Source organism: Lepidochelys olivacea, assembly GCF_965140295.1.
Source record: "Lepidochelys olivacea isolate rLepOli2 genome assembly, chromosome: 7".
NCBI classification, from domain to species: Eukaryota; Metazoa; Chordata; order Testudines; family Cheloniidae; genus Lepidochelys; species Lepidochelys olivacea.
The window spans coordinates 110,662,253-110,689,700 of NC_140417.1; the positions used below are offsets into that span (position 1 = coordinate 110,662,253).

Sequence of the window (27,448 nt, forward strand, 5' to 3'; positions counted from 1 at the left end):
GGTCCTGCTTCCAGAAAACCCATTATTGTGCCTGCTGCAGTAATGAAGTCTCTCAACGTATTTGTGTTTTGTCAATCATTCATAAAGCATAGGTGTGTAGGCTACACTGTTTTGAATTTTTATTTCTTTTTCCTGACTTTGTAAAATTTCTTCTCTGTAAGCAGCTGCATACGTTGTTACTGTATTAACTTTAACTTGGATGGCATTTTGTTTATTTTCTTCACTTTCCTCTGCTGGTATTCATGAGATTATAGCTAAATTGCCACATTTCTAGTTAAATTAGATTACTGGTTTGATCGCCTAACCTATTGAGAATATTATGAAAATGATAGAATGAGTCAGTGTATTGTATTATTATAGAATTTTAATATGAACTGTGAATTCAGTACGCAAGGCACCGGTCCGACCTTTTTCTGAAGCACAGAACAAGTACAGTGCTTGCAGGAGCAGTACAGAATTTCCACCCTGCCAGTGTGCTTAATCTCTGATGTGGAAGGATCATCTCTTGTAATGAGAAAGTAGTTACATCTTCATGTCTCTGTCTTGACATTTGAGCTAAACCTGCCAGCTGTGATTTTGGTTTTGTGACGTGCACACAAATGAACTCTGAACAGGGATGAAACCACCAACCCTCAGGCCATTACAAAGCAACTTTTCCATGATTGAGTCACTACCTACGCTGGACTGGAACAGTGATAGACTCTTACGGGATATTCTATTAACAGTTTGAATTGGTCTTGACTTGAGTAAACGAATCAGATATCTCTGATTAGAATACCTATTTTATAAATACTGATGGTGCTTAAAGTTCATGTTACTAAATAATTACAAGATTTTTACAAGCATTTACAGTCTTGTAAATGCATATTAAGGCATATAAAATCCTTTGAAATTCAGTTCCTGCGCATATATAGTAGACTCCACTCAAAGCAGACTGCATTGGCTATTCAAGTCTTTAAAAAATTGTAATTGCTTTAGATTATTTTCTCAAATTTCATTTATTCAAGTGAAGTTGTTTTTTCTTTTTTAATTTAAACCAATGCATAAAGAATCTAAAACTGATAAACTTCCCTTTTTTTCTCACTGATGTAAAAATAAATTAATAATAGAACTAGTTCTGAAGTCTTTAGAAATAGTTCTTGACCTTGAGACTTTAAATACCTAATTTCAATCTGGAGTGAATTTTTCGAGCTGAGTTATAGATCCCTGAATTTGTGCCTTATAGTTCAAGTGCTTACACAACCTAAACTAGAATGACCTGAATGATCCATAGTACGTCTCTTGAGGATGAAACATCATTAATCATTCAGGTAGAGCACCATCTGTTCAAAACTAGATTTCTTAGCTTGGTATAAAAATGCCTAATAAAAAGAAAAATATTTAAATGCTTAGATATATTCCTTTTTTATTTAAGGTTATTGTCATTAGCCAATTTTGTTTATAGAAACTGCAGTAAAATTCAGTCTGGCATAAAGTGCAAAATCACTGCAGCTTTATATTTGAGGTTCAAATAGTCTTTTAATCCCTGTGCAATTATTCAATTATTACACTTGCAAGTTTAATAGTAATCTGGAAATAGTGGTGCTTACATCTAGTGGTTGTATTCAAAGTGCTAGTTCACTTATTTCAAGGTACTTATATTTGAAACTGCCTCTAAGGGCTTGTCTACCCTTAAAAGCTACAGCGGTGCATCTTCACCACTGTAGTGCTTCAATATAGATGCCACCTATGCCAAAGGCAGAGGGGTTCTCCCATTGGCGTAGGTAATCCACCTTCCCAAGAGGTGATAGCTAGGTCAGCAGAAGAATTTTTTCTTCAACCTAGCATTGTATACCGCAAAGGTTAGGATGGCTTAACTACATCGCTCAGGGATGTGACATAGCTGGCTTAACCTAACTTTTTAGTGTAGACCAGGCCTGAGAGAGTTTAAACCATCATCCCAGCAGGGCCCCTGTGCATGGCCTACCACACTTGTTCTTCTCTCAGCACTTTCAGAAAGCCCCATTATGCGTCTCGGAATCTGCCTTCAACCCACTGTAGAACTGATTCTCCACTGCCATGTCACTTCTGCTGCAATTTATACGTGTGCAAAGTGGGGGTAAAACTACCATTCTCGTTTGGCATTTTACACCAACTTTTTATTTTCTTTGCACACATGTAAATGGCTACATAAGGTACACAGCAGTGGAGAATTATGTCCTTTATCTTTTGTTTATAAATATAACAAAGCGACCTCCAGTAAGGTGTTCTAAAGTTATTATATTTCATGATTGCACTTTTTCAAAAGAAAAAATGTAATTTCAAATCACATAAATTGTACTTTTAAAAGTATTGTTGCAGTTTACATTAATATTAATCCCAGATTAAAAAGTATTTGGTTGGAGTTTTCTAAATTACTAAGAAAAGTTTTTGACCTATATTTCACTTCCACCTCAGTCTGTTTTTCTCTCTGCCTCTATTGAGCAGGCACTCTTTTCTTTTATATATGAATAGGCAGGCTGTTAGTTGTGATAGACACTCAATGTAACAGCTGACGGTTGCTTAGTACAATGGATCAGATTAAGTCCAATATCTGAGAACAATTGCGGTTTATTGGTTAGAGCAACAAAGGGTCTAAGTTCCGTTATCTGATCTGTGGAGAATATTATTATGTGACCCAGGGAAAGTCACAACCACTTTTCCACAGTTCACCAATCTTTAAAATTAATCTAACCCCTCATTGAGAGGGTGACGTGGTCTAAGTTTTGCAAAGTTCTTTGGGTTCTCTGCATAAAAATTTCTACGTAAATGTAAAGTTTCATTATTAACATTATTGGTATAGTACTAAGGCCTTGTCTACACTTACAGCGCTGAAACGTCCTTCGCTCAGGGGTGTAAAAAACCACCCCCCTGAGTGATGCAAGTTTCAGCTCTGTAAAGTGGCAGTGTACAGTGGCAGAGCTCTCTCCTAGCGCTGGAGCCGAGACTACACAGCCATGTTAAAGCCCTGCCGCCGTAGCGCTGAACGTCGCCTCTGTAGACATACCCTAAATCATTTATAAAGTAAGTGCTCTTCAGATATGAGGAAAAGGTTCCTGCTTTGAAGGGTTTACAGTCTAAGGCCCCAATTCTGCAATGAGCTCTCTGTGTACAAGGCTCCTTGAATCCACAGGGAGCCTCACACTGACTTTAATGGAGCTCCATAAGAATGCAGAAGTCTGCTCGTGCATAACTTATTGTAGAATCAGGGTCTGTATACACAACATGTAGATGGAGGATGAGATGCAACAAAAAGTGTCTTCCATCCAAGATTTATTAACTCCTTAACTCGCAAATTCATAGAAATGTTAACAAAATAGAAGGATGGCAACAACCAATTCCTGGTATTATTTTTACAACCTTGTGGGTCACATAAACTCCAGAAAGCCCTGAATGATTGCTTTGTGGCAGAACAATTTATATAGCAGTGAATCCCAAAACATTGTTCACCAGAATCTCATTGGGAAGTAGATGGCAATAATGTGCCCAATCCATCCTTCCATAGCTGCCATATTGCACTGTAATTTCCCCTAGGAAGTGGTGTCTTCATTACTAGCCTGCTATGGCTGGTAATATTTGAAGGAAAGTTAGGGTCTGAATTTCATTAACTATATCATCTGCATTTATTCCTTTTTTCCCCCTAGAGTATGTTGGTGGTAGGATTATATTCATATATATTTTTATGAAAATAAATTTACAATTAATTTTAAGTTCATGAAACTTACTTTAAAAGAAAGAAAGAAAGAAACCTGAAAAGTGCATCACTTCTGAGTAAAGAAACATTCCACAGTCTAAAGATTTTGGATAGGAGTGATCTACTTCACCTTAAAAATACCCGTGTTAAGTAAAGTAAAAAAATAATTGGTGTAACTTGCAAATTACCTATAAAATGGGCATTGTGTAACATATGATGAAAGCACTCACTGAACTGTGTTGATATTATATTAACCAAGAAGATTTTAATACTTTGAATAGTAAAGACTAATGTAAATACATACTTTATACTGAAAAGTTATACACAGTAGTGATTGTATAACTAATCTGAATAGTGAAAGATGATATCTAAAAAGCTCTTGCTCCTTAGGGGAAATATGATTTACATACAGTATGTTAGAAATGTTTGCCGCATATTCATCACAGTGTCAAAGTAAACTGCTCCAGCTGTAATATTTTTAAATTTGTTGTTGAGCAGTTTTTTATAAACATTGCTTTAATCTCTAGATATTTAGAAACCAAGTATTTAAACAGCCAATATGTCTTATGTTTTATTTGTTTACCATCATAAATCTTCAAGAACATAAGTCTCAATCATAAAACTGATCAGAGCAACTTAGAAAGGACTATTCAAGTAATGTACAACCACCAAACTACCTAACTCTTTCCAGGTGGCTGTATTGGAAGGAAAATTAGATATTTTATATCACTGTGATTAAATAAATGTATTTAACTGGTGGAAAAATCATACACACATGATAAATTAAGTATAAAATAATATATTTTTATGGTCGTGATGCAAACCAAGACAACCCATAAAATCATAACTATGGTAAGTCTGTCTATCTTAGCTTATGTCATTTTTTTTCTAGTCACTTTTTTTCATTGTGACAGGAGTGAAGGGGAGTTTCAGCTGTGACTTCAAATAAGTTAAAGTTGAAGTCAAAGTAATAAAAGCCAGGAAATTTCAAACAGGTTTTACTATTTAATAAAATTTAGATTCTAAAAAATAGTTCCAGGAAAATAAAGGGTCTGATTTAACCTGATAAAAATAACAGATATAAATAATATAACCCTTAGGAAGCTAGCTGATTCCCAGGTGAGTGACATGGGGGAATTGGCTAATGACTATGCTAGGTAGAATTTTCTGTGCTTAGGAGGGAGCTTAGGTTTCTGGCATTTGGATGTTGGACAGGTCTCTTGATTGGAATATGTTTCTTCCTACACCATTTCACGGCAGCTGATTTTGCATCTATACTCTTCTCATTGGCCTGTTCTGCTGATTTGATTTACTTCCCTTTTGCTAAGTCATGACCCCTCTTCTGGAGAGTAGAACTGATAAAGGGATGTTTGCATTGAGAGACCAGGTATGGAACATTCATGGAAGCCAGCATGGCACCTGGGTGTAGAGTCTGACAATGTGGCTAGCAGTGGCAAATTGGGAAGAGAGCATGCTGTGGGCAGTGTGTGCAGTTGTTGGGAGCGGTTCTGGCAATCTGGAGTCATGGGAGGGGTGTGAAATGCCTTGATTCCTTTAGGGTGATGGACGAAATAGGAACTAGAAGAGCTTCCTTAATGTTGTATGGATTAAGTGTCTACTTCTCACCATTGTGCTTAAATACTGTACATGTGGCATGTAGGACTTGTCTGAAACTCCTTCTACATCAAAAGTTTGCACAGCTCAGGGCAGTGACAACCATCATTTCAAACATCTCAATATTTTGTTGCTTTGATGATAAAAGCAAAGCCCTTTATTCTGTTTTAACAATCTTTTGTACTTTTCCCCTTTTATTAATTGTGATCTCTCCCGCCTAGGAAAAAACACACTTCATTATTTTTTCTCATTTGAGTGTCATCAGAATGCTTTGCATTATACATTCATAGAGAAAAATCTGGTCCCTGCCTCAAAGTTCTTACGTTTTAAGATCCTAATCCTGCAGACACTTATGTATGTGTCTAAGGTTACGTTTACCCTGCGCACCTTAGAGCGGCACAGCTGTGTTACTACAGCCGTGCTGCTGTAAGGGTACACATTTAAGCCGCTCTTTGTCAGTGGGAGAGAGCCCTCCTGTCAGCAAAATAAAACCACCCCCAACGAGGGGCGGTAGCTTTGTCGGCGGGAGAGCTTCTCTTGCCAACAAAGCACTGTCTACACCGGCGCTTTTCGTCAATAAAACTTTTGTTGGTCTGGGGATGGGTTTTTTTTTTTTCACACTCCGACCGACAAAAGTTTTACCAACGACAGTGCAGTGTAGGCATAGCCTAACTTTACTCTCATAGATAATCCCATTAAAATTAACTGGAATAACACCATTCTGACACACAAATACTAAAGCCTTGTATACGGTTAAAAGCTTTTCCACTTTAACTATGCTGACATACTTAAAGCGGCAAAAAAACCCAACAAATCCTAGTGTAGATGCCATTATACCAGTATAAAAATATTTATGATAGTATAGTTTATTCTGGTTAATGAACCACAATAAGCATTACTGGTATAAAGCGCCTTATTCTAGTATAACTGTGTCTACAGTAGAGCTTTTACTGGGATAACTAAGCTAATTTAAAAACAAATCATCCCTTACTAACATAGTTCTGCCAGAAAAACTTGTTAAGTGTAGACTAGATCTTAAGTTGGTGGTATAATGTTTGTGGCAGATTGGTGGGTGGATTATCATTGAAAACACTTCAGAGGAGTAGTGTATTACACGGGAGGGATTTGAAAGAAGACGTGGAGGTTATTTTACTACACAGGATGGGAGTTAAAGGAGCTACATGGATCATGGTGCTAAAAAAGAGCAGAAGGAATAAATAAGCAGTGTTTAGTAGCGGCAGAAGTCAGCTGATCTACCAATTATCTCTTTCATTTTCTTAAGCGTCTTTGGGCCCAATGTCATCTTAATGAAGCTTATTTTAATATCTGTCTTAGTCATTTTGGATTATAATGGCAATTTTAAACTACACTTTACATACTATTCCTACTAAAATTAATGGATCATTTACATTAGGATCATGCATGCGCTGACTGAGCAATGGTACCCTGTCTTCTAGAACGGTTGTTTGTGGAGCTGCAAAATCCTGTTAAAATTGATTTTTACTTTGCATGTGAGCATGCCTTTCTAATAGCCAATACATACAAAATCCATTTTATGAAATAGTAACCAGGCATACACATCACACAGTTTTGATGGTGATGACCTGTGAGCCCGAAAGAACCAATTTGACTTTTGGTTCCCAGGAGGAGTTGACAGAGCTGTTTAGTAAACTGAGCAAATTTAGTTTTGAAGTAAATGAGAAACAATAAGTATAAAATACCACAATGCCAATTTTTACCGTCATTTTTGACAGTGGAACCACACTTTAAAAACAAACAGAAAAAAATGCTTCCAAGCTGTGAACATATTTTTGTCATGTTTCCACAGAAAAACTTCACTGCCAGGATATCAAACCCTGGGAAAAATAAGGATAGGACCTTAACTATTTTGGCTATGTTGTGTACTGCTACCATTAGAAGAACAGCAAAACTGATATACTTTGTTTTATCAGTCAGATATACATATCCTATAGAAACATGTTGCATTGTTTACATCAGTGACTTACATCAATGACAGTTAAAAAATCAGAATGGCCTTGTGTAGTTAAGAAAATGTTGCTGAATAGATGGAAAGGCTTATGATCAATACTGTATTTATATATAGTGTAAAGGGGTATGTCATTTTGTTTCTTTTTACATAATTATAGTCAAATAAAATAATAAATTTAAGTTAAGGGTGTGGCATTATGAAACAAAAGAAACAAAAAGAACCCAGTAACTTCAAATACACAACACATGCAGAAAAACCTATATTTGCAATTTTAAAGGTATTCTAGGGTTCTCAGTTAGTGAGTTATGAGTACAGCTGAGAGAGTCTGGAACTGCTCAGGCTCACCTCTGGTTGGAGGAGCTGGCAGGAAACCATGCTAGGCTCAATGAGACCATGGAGCTCCCAAGTTCGTTAGTAGACCTTCTCATTTAAAAATAAAAATTAAAAAATTACAAGGTTTCAGAGCACCTGTTTCTTCCTGCTTCATTGGGAAGGAGAATATTTCCCACTTATGTCTTAAAACTTGAATAGTGTGTGCTTCATTTGTAATCTTGCTGTCATATTTGTGTGCAATTGCAGTTACTTACGTACCAAACATAACACTTGCTAATTTTGTAGATGGAATTAAGATGCCCACTGTGTCATAATAAGTGTGCATGTTTTTCAGTTTTAAAAAGGTCAGTACTCCCAATGGTTTACATTTCTAATTTCAAAATACAGATTTATTGTGTAGTGACTGTTACTCTTCCATAATAGCAGATAAAAAGAGCAGGTATCTCAGAACTTACTTCACAGGAGCGTTTAAGTGGTTCAATGCTATAAAAGATCTTGCTTCCTTAACCTTTCAGAAACTCAGTTGAGCAGTCATTGTATTATTCTGTATCTTGTCTAACATGAGGAAACTGTTCCAAAAGAAAGGTATCCCAAATTAACGCCACACTTCATTAAATAAAGACATTCTTGGTTTTCACCAAGCTAATTCGATCCAGTTTACTTAACTCATTTTTTTTTTGTTCTCAGAACAGATCACAAAAGACAGCCATGAATGAGTAGTTCATCATGTGTTTGACACATCAGTGTGAGACTAAAAGGCAGACCTTGTGAGAGGGTTCCTGCCTTTAGATGTGTGGAGAATACCTGATGAAAGAGGCCCCTCATTCAAAACTGTTCTCTAGTGAACAGGACAGAACGCCTCAGATCACTGTACAAACTGGTATAATAGAAATCAACCAGAACTTGATTCCTCAGACACTTTTCCCTCACAATTGTGACTGTTCATGTAATCTAGCCTTTATGTAATATTCTAAATATTGCAATTGGTTCACTGTGCTTCAGTAGAAACCAAAGACCAAACTTTCCTAGAGCTCATTTGGCCTTTAATTGCTGTATAATTGCAAAATACTTGCTATATAAATAGGCTTGGGAAAATTCAATGTTTAATTTTTTTATAATTTGGAAGTATATTACTTTTTAAACTTTTTTTTTTCATTTTTTTTAATCAATTTAAATTTTCACCATTGCAGGAAATTATGCGGGGAGGGGCAATAGACAACAATTATTTAATGACAGTAGATGTTGAGATTCAAAAAGTTAAAGCTTTATAACCGTTAAAACACAAGTCATCAACATAAAATGTTAAAATATACAAAGTAGATCTTAAATCAAACTCTAATATGTTTTCAAGCAGCATTTTTTCTTACTTTGTCTGTCTGTGAATTTCTGTCATTATTTCTGTCATTACTTCTTCCACTGTGTGTGTGTGTAGTGAAATTGACATTTACCAACAAAAATTTAATCCTTTCAAGCCTCTATATAAAATATGCCCATTCCACCCTTCCATATCAACTACATATATGATCAAAGGTTTATAGGCTGAGCAAAGGAAGGAATGGACAGCAACAAAATAGTCATTACTTATTTTAGGTTAAATTTTTTATATTAAAACTACAAATGCTGTACAGTGTTTTCATAGCTTTAAAATTGTTCTTTCAGATGCTTGTAATAACCTTTCAGTAGCCTGAAATTGAAATGTTTCATTACCAAATTTAATTTTCTTTTTTCATGCACCAGCTTGTTTAATGTATTCATGAGTACTAGGCTACTGAGATTTTTTTTCTTCTTCCTTTTAAAACTTAAAGGTGAATTCATTACTCATGAGCCAAGAAGGCTTTGGATTGATCAGAATGGTTTGATACAGGTTACATGCAAGCAAGCATTGAGAAGGGCCCTTTGGCAAAAGCTCTGCCAGCAAGCTTCAGCCTCAGCACTTTCAGTACATGTGTGCTCCTGGGCTATATATAACCTTTACAGTCTTACCAAATAGTAGATTTTGTGATATATAATACAGGGACTAAAAATAATGCTGTCGAATAATTTATTATTATAATCCAGAATCTGAACCCATTTTCCAGAGAGTAAGTGTTATTTCAGTAATCATTTGTAACAACTATAAAAGGATACAAAAGCATTGGTTTTGAACATGAAAATATATTCAGAAAATTACCATATATACATACATGCCTGCCACTTTGACAGTGGCAACGTTAGTATTATCCATATCAGCAGTCTGTTGTCCCAGTTAATTTGGGAAAATTTTAAAATAGCTGTGTTTTTATATGTGAATAATTTAATAGGTTTGAGTGGTTATTTATTGATCTTATTATGCTTCTTTTAAAGCATGTTGCTATTTATATTTGTACCTTGTCCTTTAGTCTGACCATATAAAAACAGATAAATGAAGTATATATTGTCCAGTGTTAAATACTTATTTAATTTTTATTAATACACTGTAACCAAAGCATTCTAAATGTGTGTGCGCACTACTGGATCACCAAAAAATACTTGTTTATGACTGCTGCAGGGAGTAGGGGAGTCCGAGGTACGTGCTAAATGAAAGCAATGGGCTACAAGAAGTTCTGTGGGAAGTTTACTAATGGGGATTTTGGAAAATTGAGCAAGAGGGGTGAGGAGCTAAATGTGTTAAAAGAATTGTATCAGAATAAAACTAGCAGCAGTAGTGTTGAGCAAGGAAGAAAAGCTAGACAAGTAGTATAAAACTGGAAGGAGAAAAACATTGTTTCATATTAGATCTGGTAGGGGTAAGCATTGTTAATGTGAGATGGTTTTTCAACCTATAGAATGAGCTAGTGATTTGAACTGGGTTTCTGAAAAGCAGATCTCCAGTAAAAAGACACCAGAAAAATTGGCATTAATTGGTACCTTTGTAATGACAATTTCAGTCTAGATGTGTATGACGAAGTGGACATGGAAATTGTATTAGCATCTCATCTCTGGAGATGATCTTTCTCAGGTCAAGTTGAAGCATAATGACACTGTGATATGTGCAAACTGTGACTTTCATTATCTGAAGTTTACCTGGTCTCATCTGTAGAGAACCTGAATTTCCAGGGCTCTGGGTTGAACAGTTGATTCACTTACCAAAAAAACAAAATAAAACAAAAATCTTTAAAAGGCTTTTTTTCTATTTTTCAATGAAAAATTATAGCAATTTCATGTATGTTTAGAGTAGAAAACATGATTTCAAAAAATGAAAACGTGAGTTTTAACTTGATCTAAAATCATAAAGTTCTGAAAAATGCATTTTGCATACTACTGCAGAGCAAATTGTTGAATTATCATTTGCAACCATCTCCCCAAAGCCTTAATTTCTGTGTTTAATGGTCATTATTATAATATCATGATTTTAACTCTAATATATTTACAGGTTTTAGAAATGTTGCTTACATATTGTTTTATGAAAATTATCTTTGATTTTGTGTCTTTCTTAAATGTGTTTGAAGTCAAGAAATTATGTGACTGTTTCTACATTTCATATAAGCTATTTTAGTAATGTTGACATTCGGTACAAAGTTATTTTCAAAATGGTGTTTTTGTTGATGAGTACATACCTGTAATATTTTGTTTTTTGTTATTCCCGTAGTTTTACTATGAATCCTGCAAGCATTGAAGACCTCAGGAAAACAATGGTGAGTGACAACGTAATGGAGAACTATCAGTTCTCCACCTACTTGGTGCCTGAAATAATAAAAACCATGTTTGGTTATTTATTCTAACTTCTAATATGAACATTTTAAAAACTTTTCTGCTTGTTTTATCCAGCAATTCTTAACAAAAGTCTCTCTTTCCTGGTCGGAGACTGGGTTAATTCAAAGGAACTGAAAAGAGACTTTGCAGAGTATTTGGAATAACCGCTGAAGTTATAGTGTAGAATAGATCTTCCCAAGGGAAGTAGTGAGACACTTTTTGCTTCAGCCATTTTGAAATAAGTTTGGACAAAGCACTAGAATGTGTTGCCTGGCAAACAATCCTGCATTGGCAGGGGATGAACTAGATCAGCGGTTCTCAAACTGTGGGTTGGAACCCCAAAGTGGGTCGCAACCCCGTTTTAATGGGGTCTCCAGTGCTGGCTTAGACTTGCTGAGGCCTGGGGCAGAAGCCGAAGCCTGAGCCCCACCGCCTGGGGTCAAAGCCAAAGCCCGAGAGCTTCAGCCCTGAAAGGCAGGGCTAACGTTACAGGACCCCTCCCTGGGGCTGAAGCCCTTGGGCTTTAGCTTTGCTTACCCCCCAACCCCCACCGCCGCTTGGGTGGGCTCAGGTTTCAGTCCCCCCGTAATTTTTGTTGTGAGAAGGGCATCATGATGCAATGAAGTTTGAGAACCCCTGGTCTAGATGATTTTAACAGGTGTTTCCCATCTGTGAAGTCTATGATTCTTTATGAAGGACAGTTTTTAGTAGGCTAATCAAAATGCAAGTCATCTGCAGGTTTAGGAAAATGAGTAAATTATGTTATGGTTAGAAGTACAAATAACAAATGAACAACCTAATGAAGAACAGCAATAAGGCCTTGTAATAAAGAAACTTGAAGTTATTCTTTGGAATAGTTGTTTGGCCCTAGAAATAGCAAAAATATAGTGTGTACTAAGAAATAAAGAAAAAAATTCTACACATTTACTATGTAATTTCTTTGTACAAAAGAAAATATAATCTTGCTACAATTTCTTTTATGAGCAGATCAGATCTTTAAAAGTGGGTTTGTTTTCCCTCTTAAAAAAATAAGTTGCATAGACAAATAGATAGGACTTTATACTGTTTGTATTTCACTATATTATGTAAATGACTTGCAATAACTTTTGATGTTTCATAATAAATGCCCAAGTTTTCATAATGTAAGAAACTGGTGGGAGATGTCGGAATGTATGAAGACTGCCTTTGATCAGATAGTAAGCTGAATTCTACCAAGCAGTTACTTAATCTCTAACAAAAAGCAACATCAAAAAATTGATTTAACTTAGCAGCTATTGTCTGTAAAGTAACCTTAATTACAGTTTCCATGTGCTTGTAAATGTACTACCTCAAATCATGTAATTTATTGTTGGTAAAAGCATCGTTAGAATTCTTTTAAGAAATATGATGTGAATTATTTTATTTAAAGGTGATAAAAGAAATCCTTGATGTTGTGATGTTTCTTTGGAATACCAGCTATGCTAAATGTCAGTTGCAGGATTCTGAGGTGGTGTTCATTTAATGTAAGATATAATTAAGAGGAGAAGACACTATCTTTATATCCCTTAGTTTTTGAAGGAAACTATTTGAAAAATTTGAATGTTCATGATTATTGTTAAGATATTTGAAGTCATTTATATTAGATTCTGCAATAATAGCCCTCCACCAAGTAACTTTTTTCTTCTTCCCTTGGATGTAGTGTTTAGCAATTAAGTTTGTATATCTTCTACTCTGGTGCCAACACCTGTCTCTGAAAGCAATGTTTAAACAGGAGCAGTAGCCAATTGAAAGGGCAGCATGAGCTCTTTAAGGCCTAATTAAGAACTGAAAGGGAGATGAAGCATGGAGGACAAAAGATGTGAAAGCAGCTGAGATGATATTCCCAGAGCAAAATTCCTCATTAGAACAATAGGATCAGAGAATGTCAAGCCTTTATCTTATCTCTGTAGCTCTCCTTCAGTTGCTGTGGATGTCAGTTTGTACCCCAATAAAGTTGGTTACTAGGACAACCCTTCTTTAAATATTTTGCTATTTAAAATCTTTTGCTAAAATTTAAATTTTATAAGATAATTGTGTCCGAGTAAAACTTTGGTAGCAATTTTTTTTTAAAAGTAAAAATTAGATTATTCCTTAATCTTTTAACGTGCTGTGTTGCCTAAATGTTCAAATGGAAAATTACAACCAAAATGTGAGTTATCCCCATAGTGTTGGCATTGTCCTTTCCTTAAGTATTAAAGACATACTGATATATAGTTGAATCTTTATTTTTCTTTAGCTGGAATTTTCTTGTATATCTGCTTGATGTTTTGGTGAAAAAAGAATGTAAGAAAACCTCTTAAAACATATATATTATGTATGGGAAACAATATTTAATAGTTAAAAACATCATTGCATACTGGATCTAAATGTTTTCCAATTTATAAAATTGAGCAAGCCCTTTATTTTTAGACATGGAAGTGTTAATATTTTTTTCTGATATATATGAAGTATTAGTACTGTAAACAGAAAAATTTCCTTCCTCAGAGTGGAAGAAAATGTGCAGAATACGTGAATGACTAAGAATTGGAAATGCTTTCTATTCTGTACATATTATTGGAAGTTTCACCAACTTAGGTATTTTTATGAAGGGAAAGAAATGATCTGCTATGATGATTTTTTAGTAAATTGACAATAGCAAATTAACTGTTAGTAAATGCTGATGTTTAGCTGAAATTAAATCTCACAGAATCAGTCAGAAATCCTAAAATGTTAAATAGTGCCAAGAGTTACTAATAGAAAACAATTGATGGAGAGAGGTTGGTTAACTTGTAGCATTCCAACTGATTTGCAATACACCATCACTTTTAATTAGCCCTACTTGAAAACTTTGGCCACCTGCATATTTTAATGATGAGATGCGTGCCAAAGTGTAAATATTGAGCTGTGCTGAAATGAAAAGGAGTGAAGCAGGCTACTTCTGTATGTATCTACTGCTCAGAGTGGTTGCTGATTGTGCCTGATTTATCATTTTTAATGAGAAGATTCAAATGTAAACAAAAAATATCTCCTAAGCAAGAATTACTTCACCTTATATTCAAGTCAATGGTTCAGGATTGATAGGTTAGATGATTTTACTTAGTCAAATGTTTTATATCTTTAAATGTCCCAGTCTCTGAACTAGATAAAGCTAATTATTATACACTCTAACAGTGCTATTATTTTCATAAACCCACTCTTGCTAATTATCGTTTTCTTAATTATATGTTATCTCTCCCCAGTAGAAAATAAGGCACTCAGGGTTATAGTTTCCTGGATTGTACATTGCTTTTATTATGGGAATTAAACGTACCCATCTCTGTTAATACTTCTACACGTAGTGAATCATCAGAAAGCACTGTTGGAAATGTTGCTGTTTCTCTTGCTACTTAATTTAGAATTCAGTGCAGCACATGCTTTTTTCAGCTTCTGTTAGTTCTCCTTTCTAGGTAAGTGCTCTTGTGCAATTAGTGCTCTCGTGCAGCTTTTTAACTTCATCCAAAATATAAAATAAGGAGTTCTAATATACAATAAGCAGAGAGTGAGGCCAGGACTTGGAGAGCCACTGAAGGCCAAGAATGGAAAATTAGAGACAGATGGGTCCTGATGTCATTAAAAAGCTAGATAGAGTCTTTGTTGTAGTCATCTCAAAAGATGAACAATAAAAGAAAGAGGACTCAAAATAGTGGTGGTAAGGTTTGAATAGTCCAGGGCTGTCTTGCTTCTTCCCCTCCTTGGTGGGTCAGTCATTTTAGGGGCATTATATTACCATGGAGAGAAGCTTATTTCTGGATGTGAGGTGTACCCTGCTTGAAAGCAATATCATAAGTGACTTTCTGTTTCATAACCTCTCAACTAATTCACAATATTGGATTGTCTCCCATATGCCTACTAAAATTTTGTGATGTTTTTTCATTTATAGGATGGAAATCCTTTTGATGCCACTGCAGGGTACCGTAATCTTACATATGAAGAGGTCTTGCAGGAGCTGGTGAAACATAAAGAGCAACTTAGGAAGAAAGACACCCATATCCGTGAACTTGAGGACTACATTGACAATCTTCTTGTACGAGTAATGGAGGAAACACCTAGTATTCTCAGAGTGCCATATGAACCTTCTCGAAGAGCTGGCAAATTTTCCAAAAGCTAAGGCAATAACGCTTCATGGTTCTTTTTATTGAATGTGTTAATGGAAGGACATTTTGCACTACACATTTTGATTTCTTAATTTTGTTCTATTGTCCACTCCTTTCCCATTCTGAGAGATTCAGGGTTTTGTCCTCCAAATGCTGGCAGGGACCGTCGAAACTAGTAGTCTGCTATGTTTACTAAAGAACTTTGAAAAAACAAATAGGAGATATAGTAGATGAATTTCTCACATTCTTTTTTGGAAATTACAGTTAGCTATATTTTACTTGCAGTACTGTAAATAATACACCTTGAAAATGTCCATTCAGTTGTTTTACATGATAACTTACTCCTAGCCCTGTTGCGGTTTGATACCATATGTCTACTTTTACTACTTATTGATACACTATTATGCAGAGTCACTCTTTTTGATATTACAGCATTCCATCACGGGTGTCATGCTAAAGTCTGTATGGTACGTTTTGCCGGATGTGAATATGGATTGTTGCAATGTGATATTTCAATATAGTTAATTCTCAGCATTTATTAGAGAGAAGCAGTGGAAACAAAGAGGAAATGCCATATCCTGTACAGTACACTTTAAGAATGTTTTAAAATGTCATGTCAGTTCAACAATGGCATGTATTTCAATCAGTTATTTTCACACATAAATTCTGGATTTTGTGAACAATGAACATTGAACTTTGAAATCAGTAAGTTAAAAGCTAATTACGATATGGGTTTTTGGTGTAAAGTTATTGCATGCCTTTTTATACATTAAAATAGTGTAAACAAAATGCTAACCAAGTCAGAAGTAGGACTGAAGAAAGTGGTGGATAAAGCGGTTAATACTTTTTTCACTCAAGTCCTACAGCAGAAAAAAGAAGTTTAGGAAGAGAAATAAGAAGACTGACTTAGAGATATGATTCTGAAGAACTAAAGTGACCCAATCTCAAGTTGGGTTTTTCATGTGATGCATCTTTCCTTTGATTTCCAAGGCTGCTAGGAAAAGGGTGTATTGCTTAGGCATGCCTCACAAAGACCTGAAACTAAAAAGAGGAGATCTGTATTCCTTTTCAACCATTTTGAAGGTCTGCTTTTAATAAGGATGATGGAAGAGGTATTTAAATAAGCATGCATCTAATCATTTATATTTGCGTGTAACATGGTGTACAAAAGTATGTACTGTTTCACACATCAGCCAAATACAGTAATCAACTTCTAATGGGAAACAATGATGTAAGGAAAAAAAACTTTACTGTACTAATATCCACTAAATTATTTTATTTTAATTGCCTTGTAAGTCTTAAATGCGTTGTCTGTTACTGTGAAATTCTGAGGTGTATCAGAACCTATGCAGGAGAATATAATAGCATTGGATTTAAGAAGTTAAAATTCTTGGTTTTGAAAGAAAATTTTATGTGCATGGTGGCAGGATTGTTTGTTTTTTTGTTTTCTCCATTTGTTCTTGTAAACTGCTTATTTTTCTTGCACTGGCATGTGGTGGGCTTTTCTGAGGAGGAAAAAAGCCTAAACTTCCAATTTTTGTTGTTGTTTTAAAGAATAAGACTTTTTTTTTTCATGTTTAAGACTTCAAAAATGAATAAATCCACCTTGAATTGTTCTGATTCTGGACACTATGAGATAAACCATTGGAATCAGAGACCTCTTGACAATGTAACTATATTACAACAGCATTGCATTGTACTCCGAAGAAAATTATTTCTTTGTACAGTGTAAATAACTTTTCACTTCTTGACTTTATTTCTTGTTTTACTTTTCATTCTCCAAAATGACGTGGGACAGTACCTGGGATGGGAAAAAAGATTGATTGTGCCAGGTTCATAAAAAGTGTTAAGTATGAAAGTCCTGACCCTGTGTTGGGCTATATTAGCATGAACCATTATGCTTGGGCGGAGTGACTACAGTGAGACTCCTCCTGGTTGTAGTGTTCTGCGTTAGCAGATCATGTTTCAGGATTAAGGCCTGATTTACTAAGTAGTTGCTATTAAGACCACCCAAGGATTCATCAGGTATTGTACCTCATAAACCAATATGAATGTTCTTTTGTCTACTTAACTCTAAATGACTAAGTTTATTGTAATATATTCAAAGTGCCAAAGATAGCATATTAAGTTACAGTTCATTTATTGTTCAGTTAGTTTTTGCACTTGAAGGAGATTTTAATTTAGAAATTATACAAGGTTGTATGTCAATTATTCAGTATTCCCACAAAGATTCTCAAACATTTTAGAGTAGTTTGTCTAAAGCTAATGACTTCTATATATACTGGGGAAATGTGCCATTGAATTTGAAGCTGAACTCCACATTAATTTCAAAAATCACTAGCGCTATGTGATCCTACGTTTGTAAGGTTTCTTCTCTCATCACTGTCTTATACATATCAATAGGAATTTCACAAGCAAACCAGTAGGAAAATATTCCCCAATGACTTTAAACTTCTCCAAGCCAACCTATAGTTATTGAAATGAAACATTACTGTATTTAGAACCTCTGAAATGACTTCTATTGGAATGTTAATGTGGAATATCAAAATGCATAATTGATTAAAAGTAGATCATTTGACATATTTGCATAGCAGAAATGATAAGCAGATTAAAGGTAGCAAAAAGATCAATTTTACTGCATTAGTGAAGAAATTTAGTGAAATTTTTAATGTGCTATCTAGTTCTTTATCTGATCTGTAACTGAATAAAAGCACCTTTTGTTTCTCCTAGTTTATCACAAAAAGGGAGATAAAGACAAATGTAGCTTAGAAAAAGGTACAATTACTAAAGTATGCAGAATGAAGCATGTACAACTATAAAAATATTTGTACAGTGTTTGTGTAATTTAAGGTACAAGTTATTTTTGGTTTAATTTTGGAAAGATATTAAATGCACATGCTTTTCTTCTTTAAGTAGGTTTTTTAAAATGATTCACATTTTGTGGGGATTTTTACAGGCTATTTTTCAAGGACATCTTCACTGTAAAAGTATTTTATGGACCATGCAAAATTTTCAAATCAAAACACTTCATGCAGAATATTCCGTATGTGTATAAGACACAAGGAAATTTCTGTTGATTTTACTCTTAAGCATAACACTATAAAAGCATCTTCTAACAGCTTCTGAATCTGTAATACCTTACCACACACAATCCATCTTTCAGTACTCTAAAATCTAAAGATGAAAACAGTGGCAATCCACACACTTTTATTGATCTTTTCTCTGAAAAATTAACATGAAGCTTCATCAGTATATGTACTGTACTTTGAAATATTCCTTTGAAACAGCTCTGGTACTAGCAATGTGTTTAACTACTTTATTGAATGAATATCAAGGCAATATTTTAGAGTTGTAAATAACCAATGAACTTCTTGCCATTCAATAAGTCTGTTTAATATTTATGTATTACTTTTTGCTGCTGTATTTTATGTTGAGCTTGGTTTTGCCACCTACCAATGAGTGTAGCATTATCCATAGATTATACATAACTCCATCTAGTGCTGTTGTCTGTAAATCAAGAATTAGTTGTAATTTTCCAACTATAAAAATGATGCCTTGTATTTGAAAGGGTTCTACAAATGGGGACCCAAACAGAACTGAGCTCATTAGTAACCAGCTTGCATTATTTTGCTGTAAGGATGTCTTTTCTTTAACTAGGTGCATCTTAAAAGAAACAGAACTGCTGTCTTAATACTTTTACTACTGCACTGGAGTTTTATTTACACCTATAGCTTTAAAAAAAAAGTTGTCCTACACCAAGTTTTTAAACTAAACTCATGCTTTGTTGCTGTTTGTGTATCCATAACTACGGTAGTTATGTTAGAGGTGTCAGTTGTGCATTTTAAAATGGTTATAGCCTCTTGATCCACTTGCTCTCTTTTGAGGTAAATGGTGAAGGGTTATAGCACTGCTGTGTTCCTGATATTAGATTTAAGGGTTTATCAGTATTTTCATTCTAAACCCCTGTTTTCAGGGATTTATAACTTCTAAATCTAGATATAGTCGCTGGAAGTGTTTAATATGCAATAGGTGGCACTTTAATCTGTTTATGAAGGGTTGGGAGATTTATTTCTGTTGAGAAAGGCAAAGACAGCATTTATTTTATCTTTCATAATTTGTATGTTGAAAAATCCACTCTATTTGCTGTTAAGTGTATTACAAATGATACAGTCACTCTTATTCTTCTTAGAAGCTTCCAGCTGGCCTGTATTATGTTAGGTACAATAAAATGCTGAAGATCCAAGTTATATAGGAGGTCTGTAAAAGATGTGAGCATTACTTAAAACAAAAGGGTTGATTTGTCTCGTGCAATGAATGGTAGCTTGTGTACATTTTTAAAGTTAGAGATTCACAACTATATGCACCCGTGACAACTGTATACATACGATATTGCATGAAACGTTTTTGTTATATTATATGCACAAGGTGTTGAACTCTCTTTAGTTGATTAAAATACGTCATTTTAATATTTGAATTCATTTTCATTCAGTATTGCATGTGTAACGCTAATAAAACCCAGTGCACTACAGCAAATGTCTTGTAGTTTAATATGTGTCTAATATGTGTGCAAAATTATGCAAGATTTCAGCATTCTAATCAAATGTGTAGTTTCAGGACATAGTGACCATGCTTTTGAGAATTACAAAGAGTGTATTTTCTCAAGGACAGTTGTAAATGTATTTCATAGCTGCTTGGAAGCTTCCTCTTAGAATACCCTCTTGAGAACATAATTGTTGAAAGAGACCTGACTTGTTCCATTGTGCTGTGTGTGTGTCTTTTAATATAGAGGAAACAGTCACCAAACCCCATCCCCTTCTGACTTCATACAGCAAAAACATCACATATAGTAATCGCAAAAAGAAAAGGAGTACTTGTGGCACCTTAGAGACTAACAAATTTGTTTGAGCATAAGCTTTCATGAGCTACAGCGGCTGTAGCTCATGAAAGCTTATGCTCAAGCAAATTTGTTAGTCTCTAAGGTGCCACAAGTACTCCTTTTCTTTTTGCGAATACAGACTAACATGGCTGCTACTCTGAAACCTGACATATAGTAATGAGGGCTTTGATACTAATGTCTGGGGTGGCACTTACCATGCTGACAATCATCCATGGAAGATAATGATAGGAGATATATAATCCACATCACTTTCCCTCTCTAACAATTTCAAAACAGAATCCATTCAGAGAGAGATTACAACTAGGGCGCTCCAAAGAAGTCATATTTTCCACAATCCCATCAGTAAGGATGATGTTTTCACCTGTTTTTATCAATATAAAGGACCTCATTCAGTGGCAGATGTAGCCTTCTGATTCAATGGATACACCAGGCCTTAGCACAGGGCCTGCTTTACTCTGCACAGCCACCCTGGGGACGGTCCCAGTTACACAAGTCAGTGAGAGAGACCCCACCTGATATGTTCTGGGGAACGCAGTTCTGCTCAGCATCGAGGTCCGGCTGCTCAGAGTGGGGGAAGGCCCTGCCCTTAGCCAGCATCCTGGCCACGTGTACCTGCTTCCTGGACTTTTGGGGGCATCTCCCGATCCCCACCTCCCAAATTCCCTCTGGGAGATTTTACTCTTCGGTATCCAAAGCAGCATACGACTCTGATAACATCGCACAGTGGGATGAGCTGGGTGGGAGCAGAGCCACCGTGACACAGGGCCTGGGCTTCATGATTTCTGCGGGTGCAATTGAACCCATGAATCCATACTAAAGCCACCCAGTCTAATTCTTGTTCTGCCCCTCTACTTCCTTGGGGCAACCTGAGGGTGGAGCCTAACCCAGGACAATAGTAATTTCACCTGATGTTGGGGAGGAGTTGAGAGCAACGCTCCTCAAGGTGGAGAATTTATTCCGATACATGCACAGCTGTTTGGATTTTGACTTTCTTGCAGTGGGTGGACTTGTCTCTTGAATAGGTCAGTCCCTACATGTTGCCTTCTGGAGCTTATGCCACCAGAAAGTTACTGATTTTTAGTTCTCAATACGGTCTTGAGAATGAGGTTCACAAGTGCTGCTGTGTTTTGAGGCATCTATGCCAAGTGTTGGTAATGGAAAATTTTAGTCAATTTACTGTAGATTTCCCCCCACTTTTCTGCAACTTTTCCTTGGCTCTAGCTTTCCCTTCGCCCTAGCTACTTGCCCTCCTCAGGAGCTTTGCAACTCTCCTCACTGAATAGGGGGCTAAAAGGTCTGTCCTTTCCAGCTGAAGAAAATAAAAATGGTCTTTTAAAGCACTGCACTGCAGATATGGGTTCAATCCCCAGCTATGCCACAGATGTTCTAGACCTTAATCTCTCTAAACCTGTAAAATGAAGATATGTCCCCACATCCCAGGACTGTTGTGAAGATAAAATCAGTGTTTGTTATGTGCTCAAAAACTGTGGTTATAGGGGCAATATAAATTCTTAGATATAGTTCTGGATAGATTCTATAGCTTTCAGATTCTCTATATTAGATTTGGTTGTAATCTTTTTATTCTCTCCCCCCCCCCCCGCCCTCCAAAACCCTCAATGAAAGTTGAATTACAGATTTAAAAAAAAACCAACATAAATTGAGAGGGCTACTAAAATCCTTAGATATAATCTACAAGGGACAGGAAGGGGGCAGTACCTCTCCAACTATGTAAACCAAAATTGGTTGATTGCAGTGCTCATCAGAACAAAGCTCAAGATCTCATTTCTGTATTTTAATAACAGACCAAACTGTATACTATTTTTATTTAATTATTGTTGCTAGCTTGGTCCGCAGCTTATTTAGGACATGTTGCCCCTTTTTGTAATTTTGGGTTCTTCAGTAAAACTATAAATAATGACCAAAAAAGCCTATCATTGGCTCTGCACTAGTACATTAAATGTTGGAATTATTCTATAATGAGCATCATTTTATGAGAGGTAAGAGTAAGAATAACTATTAAGGAAATCTGCCTAGTCCTGGTGCCCATACAGTGCTGTCAGCTTAAAATGGTGCTGTTTCTCCAAGGCAGGCTCTTAAGGTGTTACCATGCAAAATAAAATGCAACTTGAGAAGTGGGGGACTTCAGGACATTGTGTCTGCAATAGCTAAATAAAGGTCAGTACACAGAATCAGCATGGGCTGGTTGGCATCTGGAATTTGCAATATTTATATAGTGGTTTTTTTGTACAGCATTTAGACGTACTCTGAGTGCGTTTTATAAAATGATTGGCTTATACTCAGAAGCACAATCTGTGACTAAGTTCTGATGTGCTTTTAGTTTAAAAATAATCATTTTTAAAAGGTATTGATAGCACTCATGCTTATATCCCAAACATTTTAAAATGGAACCAATTAAGGGAAAGAGAACCATTTCCTGTGATTGTCTTTTCTTTTCACCATGCATCTTGTCTTTGAGCTAATAAAATATTGAATATAACAAAGCAAATTGATGAAGGGAGAAGAATTGTCTTTAGGCTATACATTGGGGCATCTGATCCAAATACCACTAATATCCCATTGAACCAATTGCTAGACATGTGCCAGATTCTTTCTTCAAGTGAACTGAATGTGGCATCCTTTATTAGCAGGATCAGCATCACACTGAAAATGGGAGAAATGAAATAATGCAGCAGGAGTAGCTAACACTGGGAAGTTTAGCAGATGGATTAGTTAGTAGGGTGTTACCTATAAGGCAGATGTCAGGCAAAAGTGAAGAGCTTCAACCAGCTGTCACCTCCACCTGGACACTTTTATAATCTTTAGGGATTAAACTAACCAGTTTCACTGGGAAGTTAGAAAGTGCCTCAAGAGATCTGGTGTTGGATTCATCACGTGGCAGACCAGATTGCCTCTATTGTTGCCCCATATAGGTGTCTGTCACAAGGTGTCAATGACTCTATAACAAGGAAAATGCGGAAATGTGTCACCTCACCTCCTTCTGTAAATGATTCATGCTTAGGTGATGAGGGCTTCCTTCTCAGATATCTGCTGCTTACATTAAGAATTCCTTGAAAATTGACTCCCCTGGATCCCTTTAGAGGGTCCATCAAAGTGACTAGTTTTAAAATTAATGAATTTTAAGTCATTTGTAAAAGACTCGTACAATGGCATAAGGAAGATGTCTTCTTATTGCACCAGTTATGTCGATATACTGATTCCAGAACACAGTCAGAAACCACATAATAACCTATTTTAATAACAGCTGTTGACTGTTCAGTTATCAGTATGTTCTATTGTCCCTTTATTATAAAGTTTGTAATTATAAAGGATTGTGCATTTAACTAACTTGCAAATAGTGAACAATTATATGGCTTAAATATATTGATATTTTATAATCATAATTTACTTAATAAATATGTTAATGAACATGAACCTGATCTTCCCAAGTAGGGTTTTTTATATATTTGTTTTAGACCTGAATTATGGACTCAATGATTCCATTTGTCTAGGCTGTGAGTAATCACAATCATTCTGAAATAGTTTCATACATGATTCCATTCTAGATTTAGAAATTTCATTTAATCTTTTTTAATAGCTTTCACATTCCCTTATAAAAATATGCTACAATATTCTACAGTAATGGTCTAAAACACCACAACTTACAATACATCAATAATTATTGTAGTGTTGGGCAGTATTGTATAATTATTTGGGCTTTTTTAAATAAGTGTTTGCAGCAATATACATATGCTTTATATATAGAAAGAATAACATTAGAAACATTAAATTGGTATCTGGGCAAATTCTGGTATAACTTTTATTTTGCATGTATAAATTAAAAAAGATCTTTTTAAAAATAAACTTACACCTATATGTTTCTGTTAATCTTTGTGTTAAACTAATGTAGCTAAAGTTCTGTGTAGAGTCTCAAGGACTAGTTCATCAAATAGGCTTGCCTCAAATTCACTGTCCTGTTTTTTGAATGTAGAGAAATAGAAAGAATCTGATTACAGCAGATGCTAAATGTTGCTCTTAAAGGATCAAGGAAAAAGGTGGGTGACACATTTTATGAGATATGGTCTAATCTTGTTTCTTGTTAGGACATACTGAGCGTGAAGAAAAGGGGCTAACGTGTTTCCAGGATTGTGCACTTACAATTAATTGTAGGACTACTGCCTGTCTGTCTTTTGTTAGATTTATATAAGCCTTCTAAAACATGAACTTATTTTTTTAAAGAATGGATTATGATTGGCTAAACCAGTCACATGACAGTTGCAGTTTGGGACTCCTTTTCAGGTGACCTCATCATAACTCAACATAAAATCCACTGGAATAATGTGCACTTTAAATTGAGATGCCAAATGAAGGAACCCAGCAACAAGAGTGAGGAAGAAGAGAAATAAGTCTAATAAAAATAAAAAACTGATGTTGTTTGATCTGAATGGTAAATACTGCTGAGTATTTTCACTGGTATTTTCATTTTAACCTTAAAGGATAATCACTTTAGTATAGAAACGCAGAGACATAACTGTCCTAGTGCATAAGATTTGTTGGGTTCCATAGAAAGTGGGCTTCAAATCAAGTTCTATTGTATTTAACCATTGTTTCAGTTTAATTGATTTCAAAGAGTTAAATAGCACTGATGGAGCTGAGCCATGTTAAAATTGTGTTTGCAAATTGTGTTTTAGTTACTCCGTAGTGCCCGTCTCTGTAGTATTTCTGGACAATGTTTAAAAACTCCTTCCAACACATACCATTCCCATGCATATTGGTGGGCTAAACCTGCTTAGGAAAAAGTTTAGTTGTAGTCATTTTTAAAGGCTATTCTTTTTTCAATTCCTGGTCTCTCTTGGATTGGGGCCTAAGTAACTGCACTGGCTGGTAAAACTGGAAGTGGAACAGGAACAAGGTAATTGTTTGAAGGTCTTGACAGAGAAGGTGAGATTTGAGAGGCTAACTCAAATGAAGCAGCAGCAGCAGAGCTAATGAGAAACATAGTTCAACTAAAAGCTGAGTTGAGTCGTGAAAGTTTAAAATAATACACCAGCGTACGTTGCAGGGAAAAGGAAGTGACTGCACAGGTGAATTGCTGAGTGCATATAGGTCAGCGTGGCCATGCTCTCCTTTGTCTTGCAGCTTAAAAAAGGGATCCATGTTCTTGCTACATCTGACTAATTGACAGTGACTTAGCTAAATGGCATTTAAAAACAAACTATTGCATCTTCCAATAAGATGAAGTATGCGATCAGTTTTTCTGAAAAATAATCTATCTAACTTTGAATAAGCCAATGACAGGGTAGACTTTGTCTTTTTTCCAACTTACTTAGGGCTAAGGCAGTGTCTGGTTTAAATTCATTAATTTCACCCTATTTGCTTGGAAAAGTAGGGACCACATCTTTCCTCTGTGTGTGTGTATCTGGTCAGTCCTAAACTATTATTTGTTACCTCATTATTATACTTCTAATAAAAATTGTGTAGCCAGGCAAAGGTAGCTGATGTTGACCGGGGAGGATGCAGTGCTCTGCTGGACAGAGAGAGAGATAAGTATTCTATGGAGATGAAGAAGAGAAACAGTACTTAAACGAAGCATAACGTTGAGCAGAACTCGGCACTGGAATCTACCTGACAGTGAGACCATTTCTATAGAAAAGTCCCAGAAATCCAGCCACAGCTCCCCTCACAAATAGTGTATCTCCCTGTCATCACTATGTAAGTCAGACATTTGAAGGTGTACAAAAAGTCGAACAAAAATGGGAGAAAACCCTCTTGGAAATATTATTCTTTGGAGGGAGGAAGTTGAAGGGTCAGAAGAGAGAAGGACATTTTAATTTTGGAAGGGAAGGGACACTTTTTGGATAGTCACTTTACAAAAGAAATTTTGTTCAGATGCTACTAGACAACATATAAAATTAGTTCTGACAATGTTTCATATAAAATAGGAAAGGGAAAAACGTGGCTTGATAAGCTTCCCAATAACACAAATTAGATACTTCCAAAGCTGGATCTTGGAACAGCTATATTTGTAGAAAAAACATTCAAGTCACTAAAACAACAACTCTGACTTGGTACAGTAAGTTTCCCACTTGGAGAGTACACAAATTACTGTGATCTGTAATTGCCAAAAATAAATAATCCTAATTAAAACAAAAAAATGAAAGATTTAGTCAGGACGTGGGCAATCATGCATATTGGTTGGAGCAGGATTTGGTAGCCAGAGATTGGAGCTGAAGGTCGGAACTGAAGTCAGAGGCCAGCCAAAGGCAAGTTAGGAATAGGAGTTGAGGGTCAGACTGGGGCTACCCGAAGTGAGGCGAGGGAGATGTGGGGCTGGAACAAGGCAGGAGTGGGACAGAAGCAAAGCTGGGAACAAGCAGGTACAGGAGCTATTACAGCCTAGGGTGAACACTTTGAGCAGGCAGTGGATTGCTGCTGCTGCTGGGCTTAAGTGCAAGCCTGTTAGCTTCTTCATCCAATCAGGCAAGACTTTCCTTCAGGCAGGTTAGCTGATGAAGCCCAGATGTGTTCATTAGGCTGTCAGGAGACTGAGCAGGCACAGCTCCAGGACCTTATTACTGACAAACTTGGATTAAATAATGAATTACTTGCCCCTGAGATCTTTCAGGGAACAAATTGCATGTACATACCAGTATAAGCTACATTAGGACATCCATAGTCTTAGTTGATTTCCTCCTTGATTCTGGACAAAGAAAACTGTGAGATTTAATCTGACAAATACCGGAACCTAATATTTAGTTCAAAAAACAAATGCAGATCAGGAATGATGCTGTTCTTCAGGTGAGATATTAAAATGGTAGATCCCTTTCTGTGCCGGAAATTGTTTCGCAAAATGACGATGATCTTGTAACTGTAACATAATTTGTGACCATAACATAGAATCATAGAATATCAGGGTTGGAAGGGACCTCAGGAGGTCATCTAGTCCAACCCCCTGCTCAAAAGCAGGACCCATCCCCAATTAAATCATCCCAGCCAGGGCTTTGTCAAGCCTGACCTTAAAAACTTCTAAGGAAGGAGATTCCACCACCTCCCTAGGCAACGAA

At 35.9% G+C, this 27,448-nt stretch overlaps 1 protein-coding gene across 1 annotated transcript in view; it reads left to right on the forward strand.

Moving 5' to 3' along the window:
* RAB11FIP2 (RAB11 family interacting protein 2) overlaps positions 1-20,111 on the forward strand; it is a 43,769-nt gene extending 23,658 nt beyond the window's left edge. Inside the window, exons 4-5 of the mRNA XM_084635275.1 lie at positions 11,257-11,302; positions 15,277-20,111. Of these exons, the coding sequence (XP_084491401.1) occupies positions 11,257-11,302; positions 15,277-15,504 (274 nt within the window). The 3' untranslated portion in view covers positions 15,505-20,111. The remainder of the gene's footprint in view (positions 1-11,256; positions 11,303-15,276) is intronic.
* Positions 20,112-27,448: the final 7,337 nt, after the last annotated feature.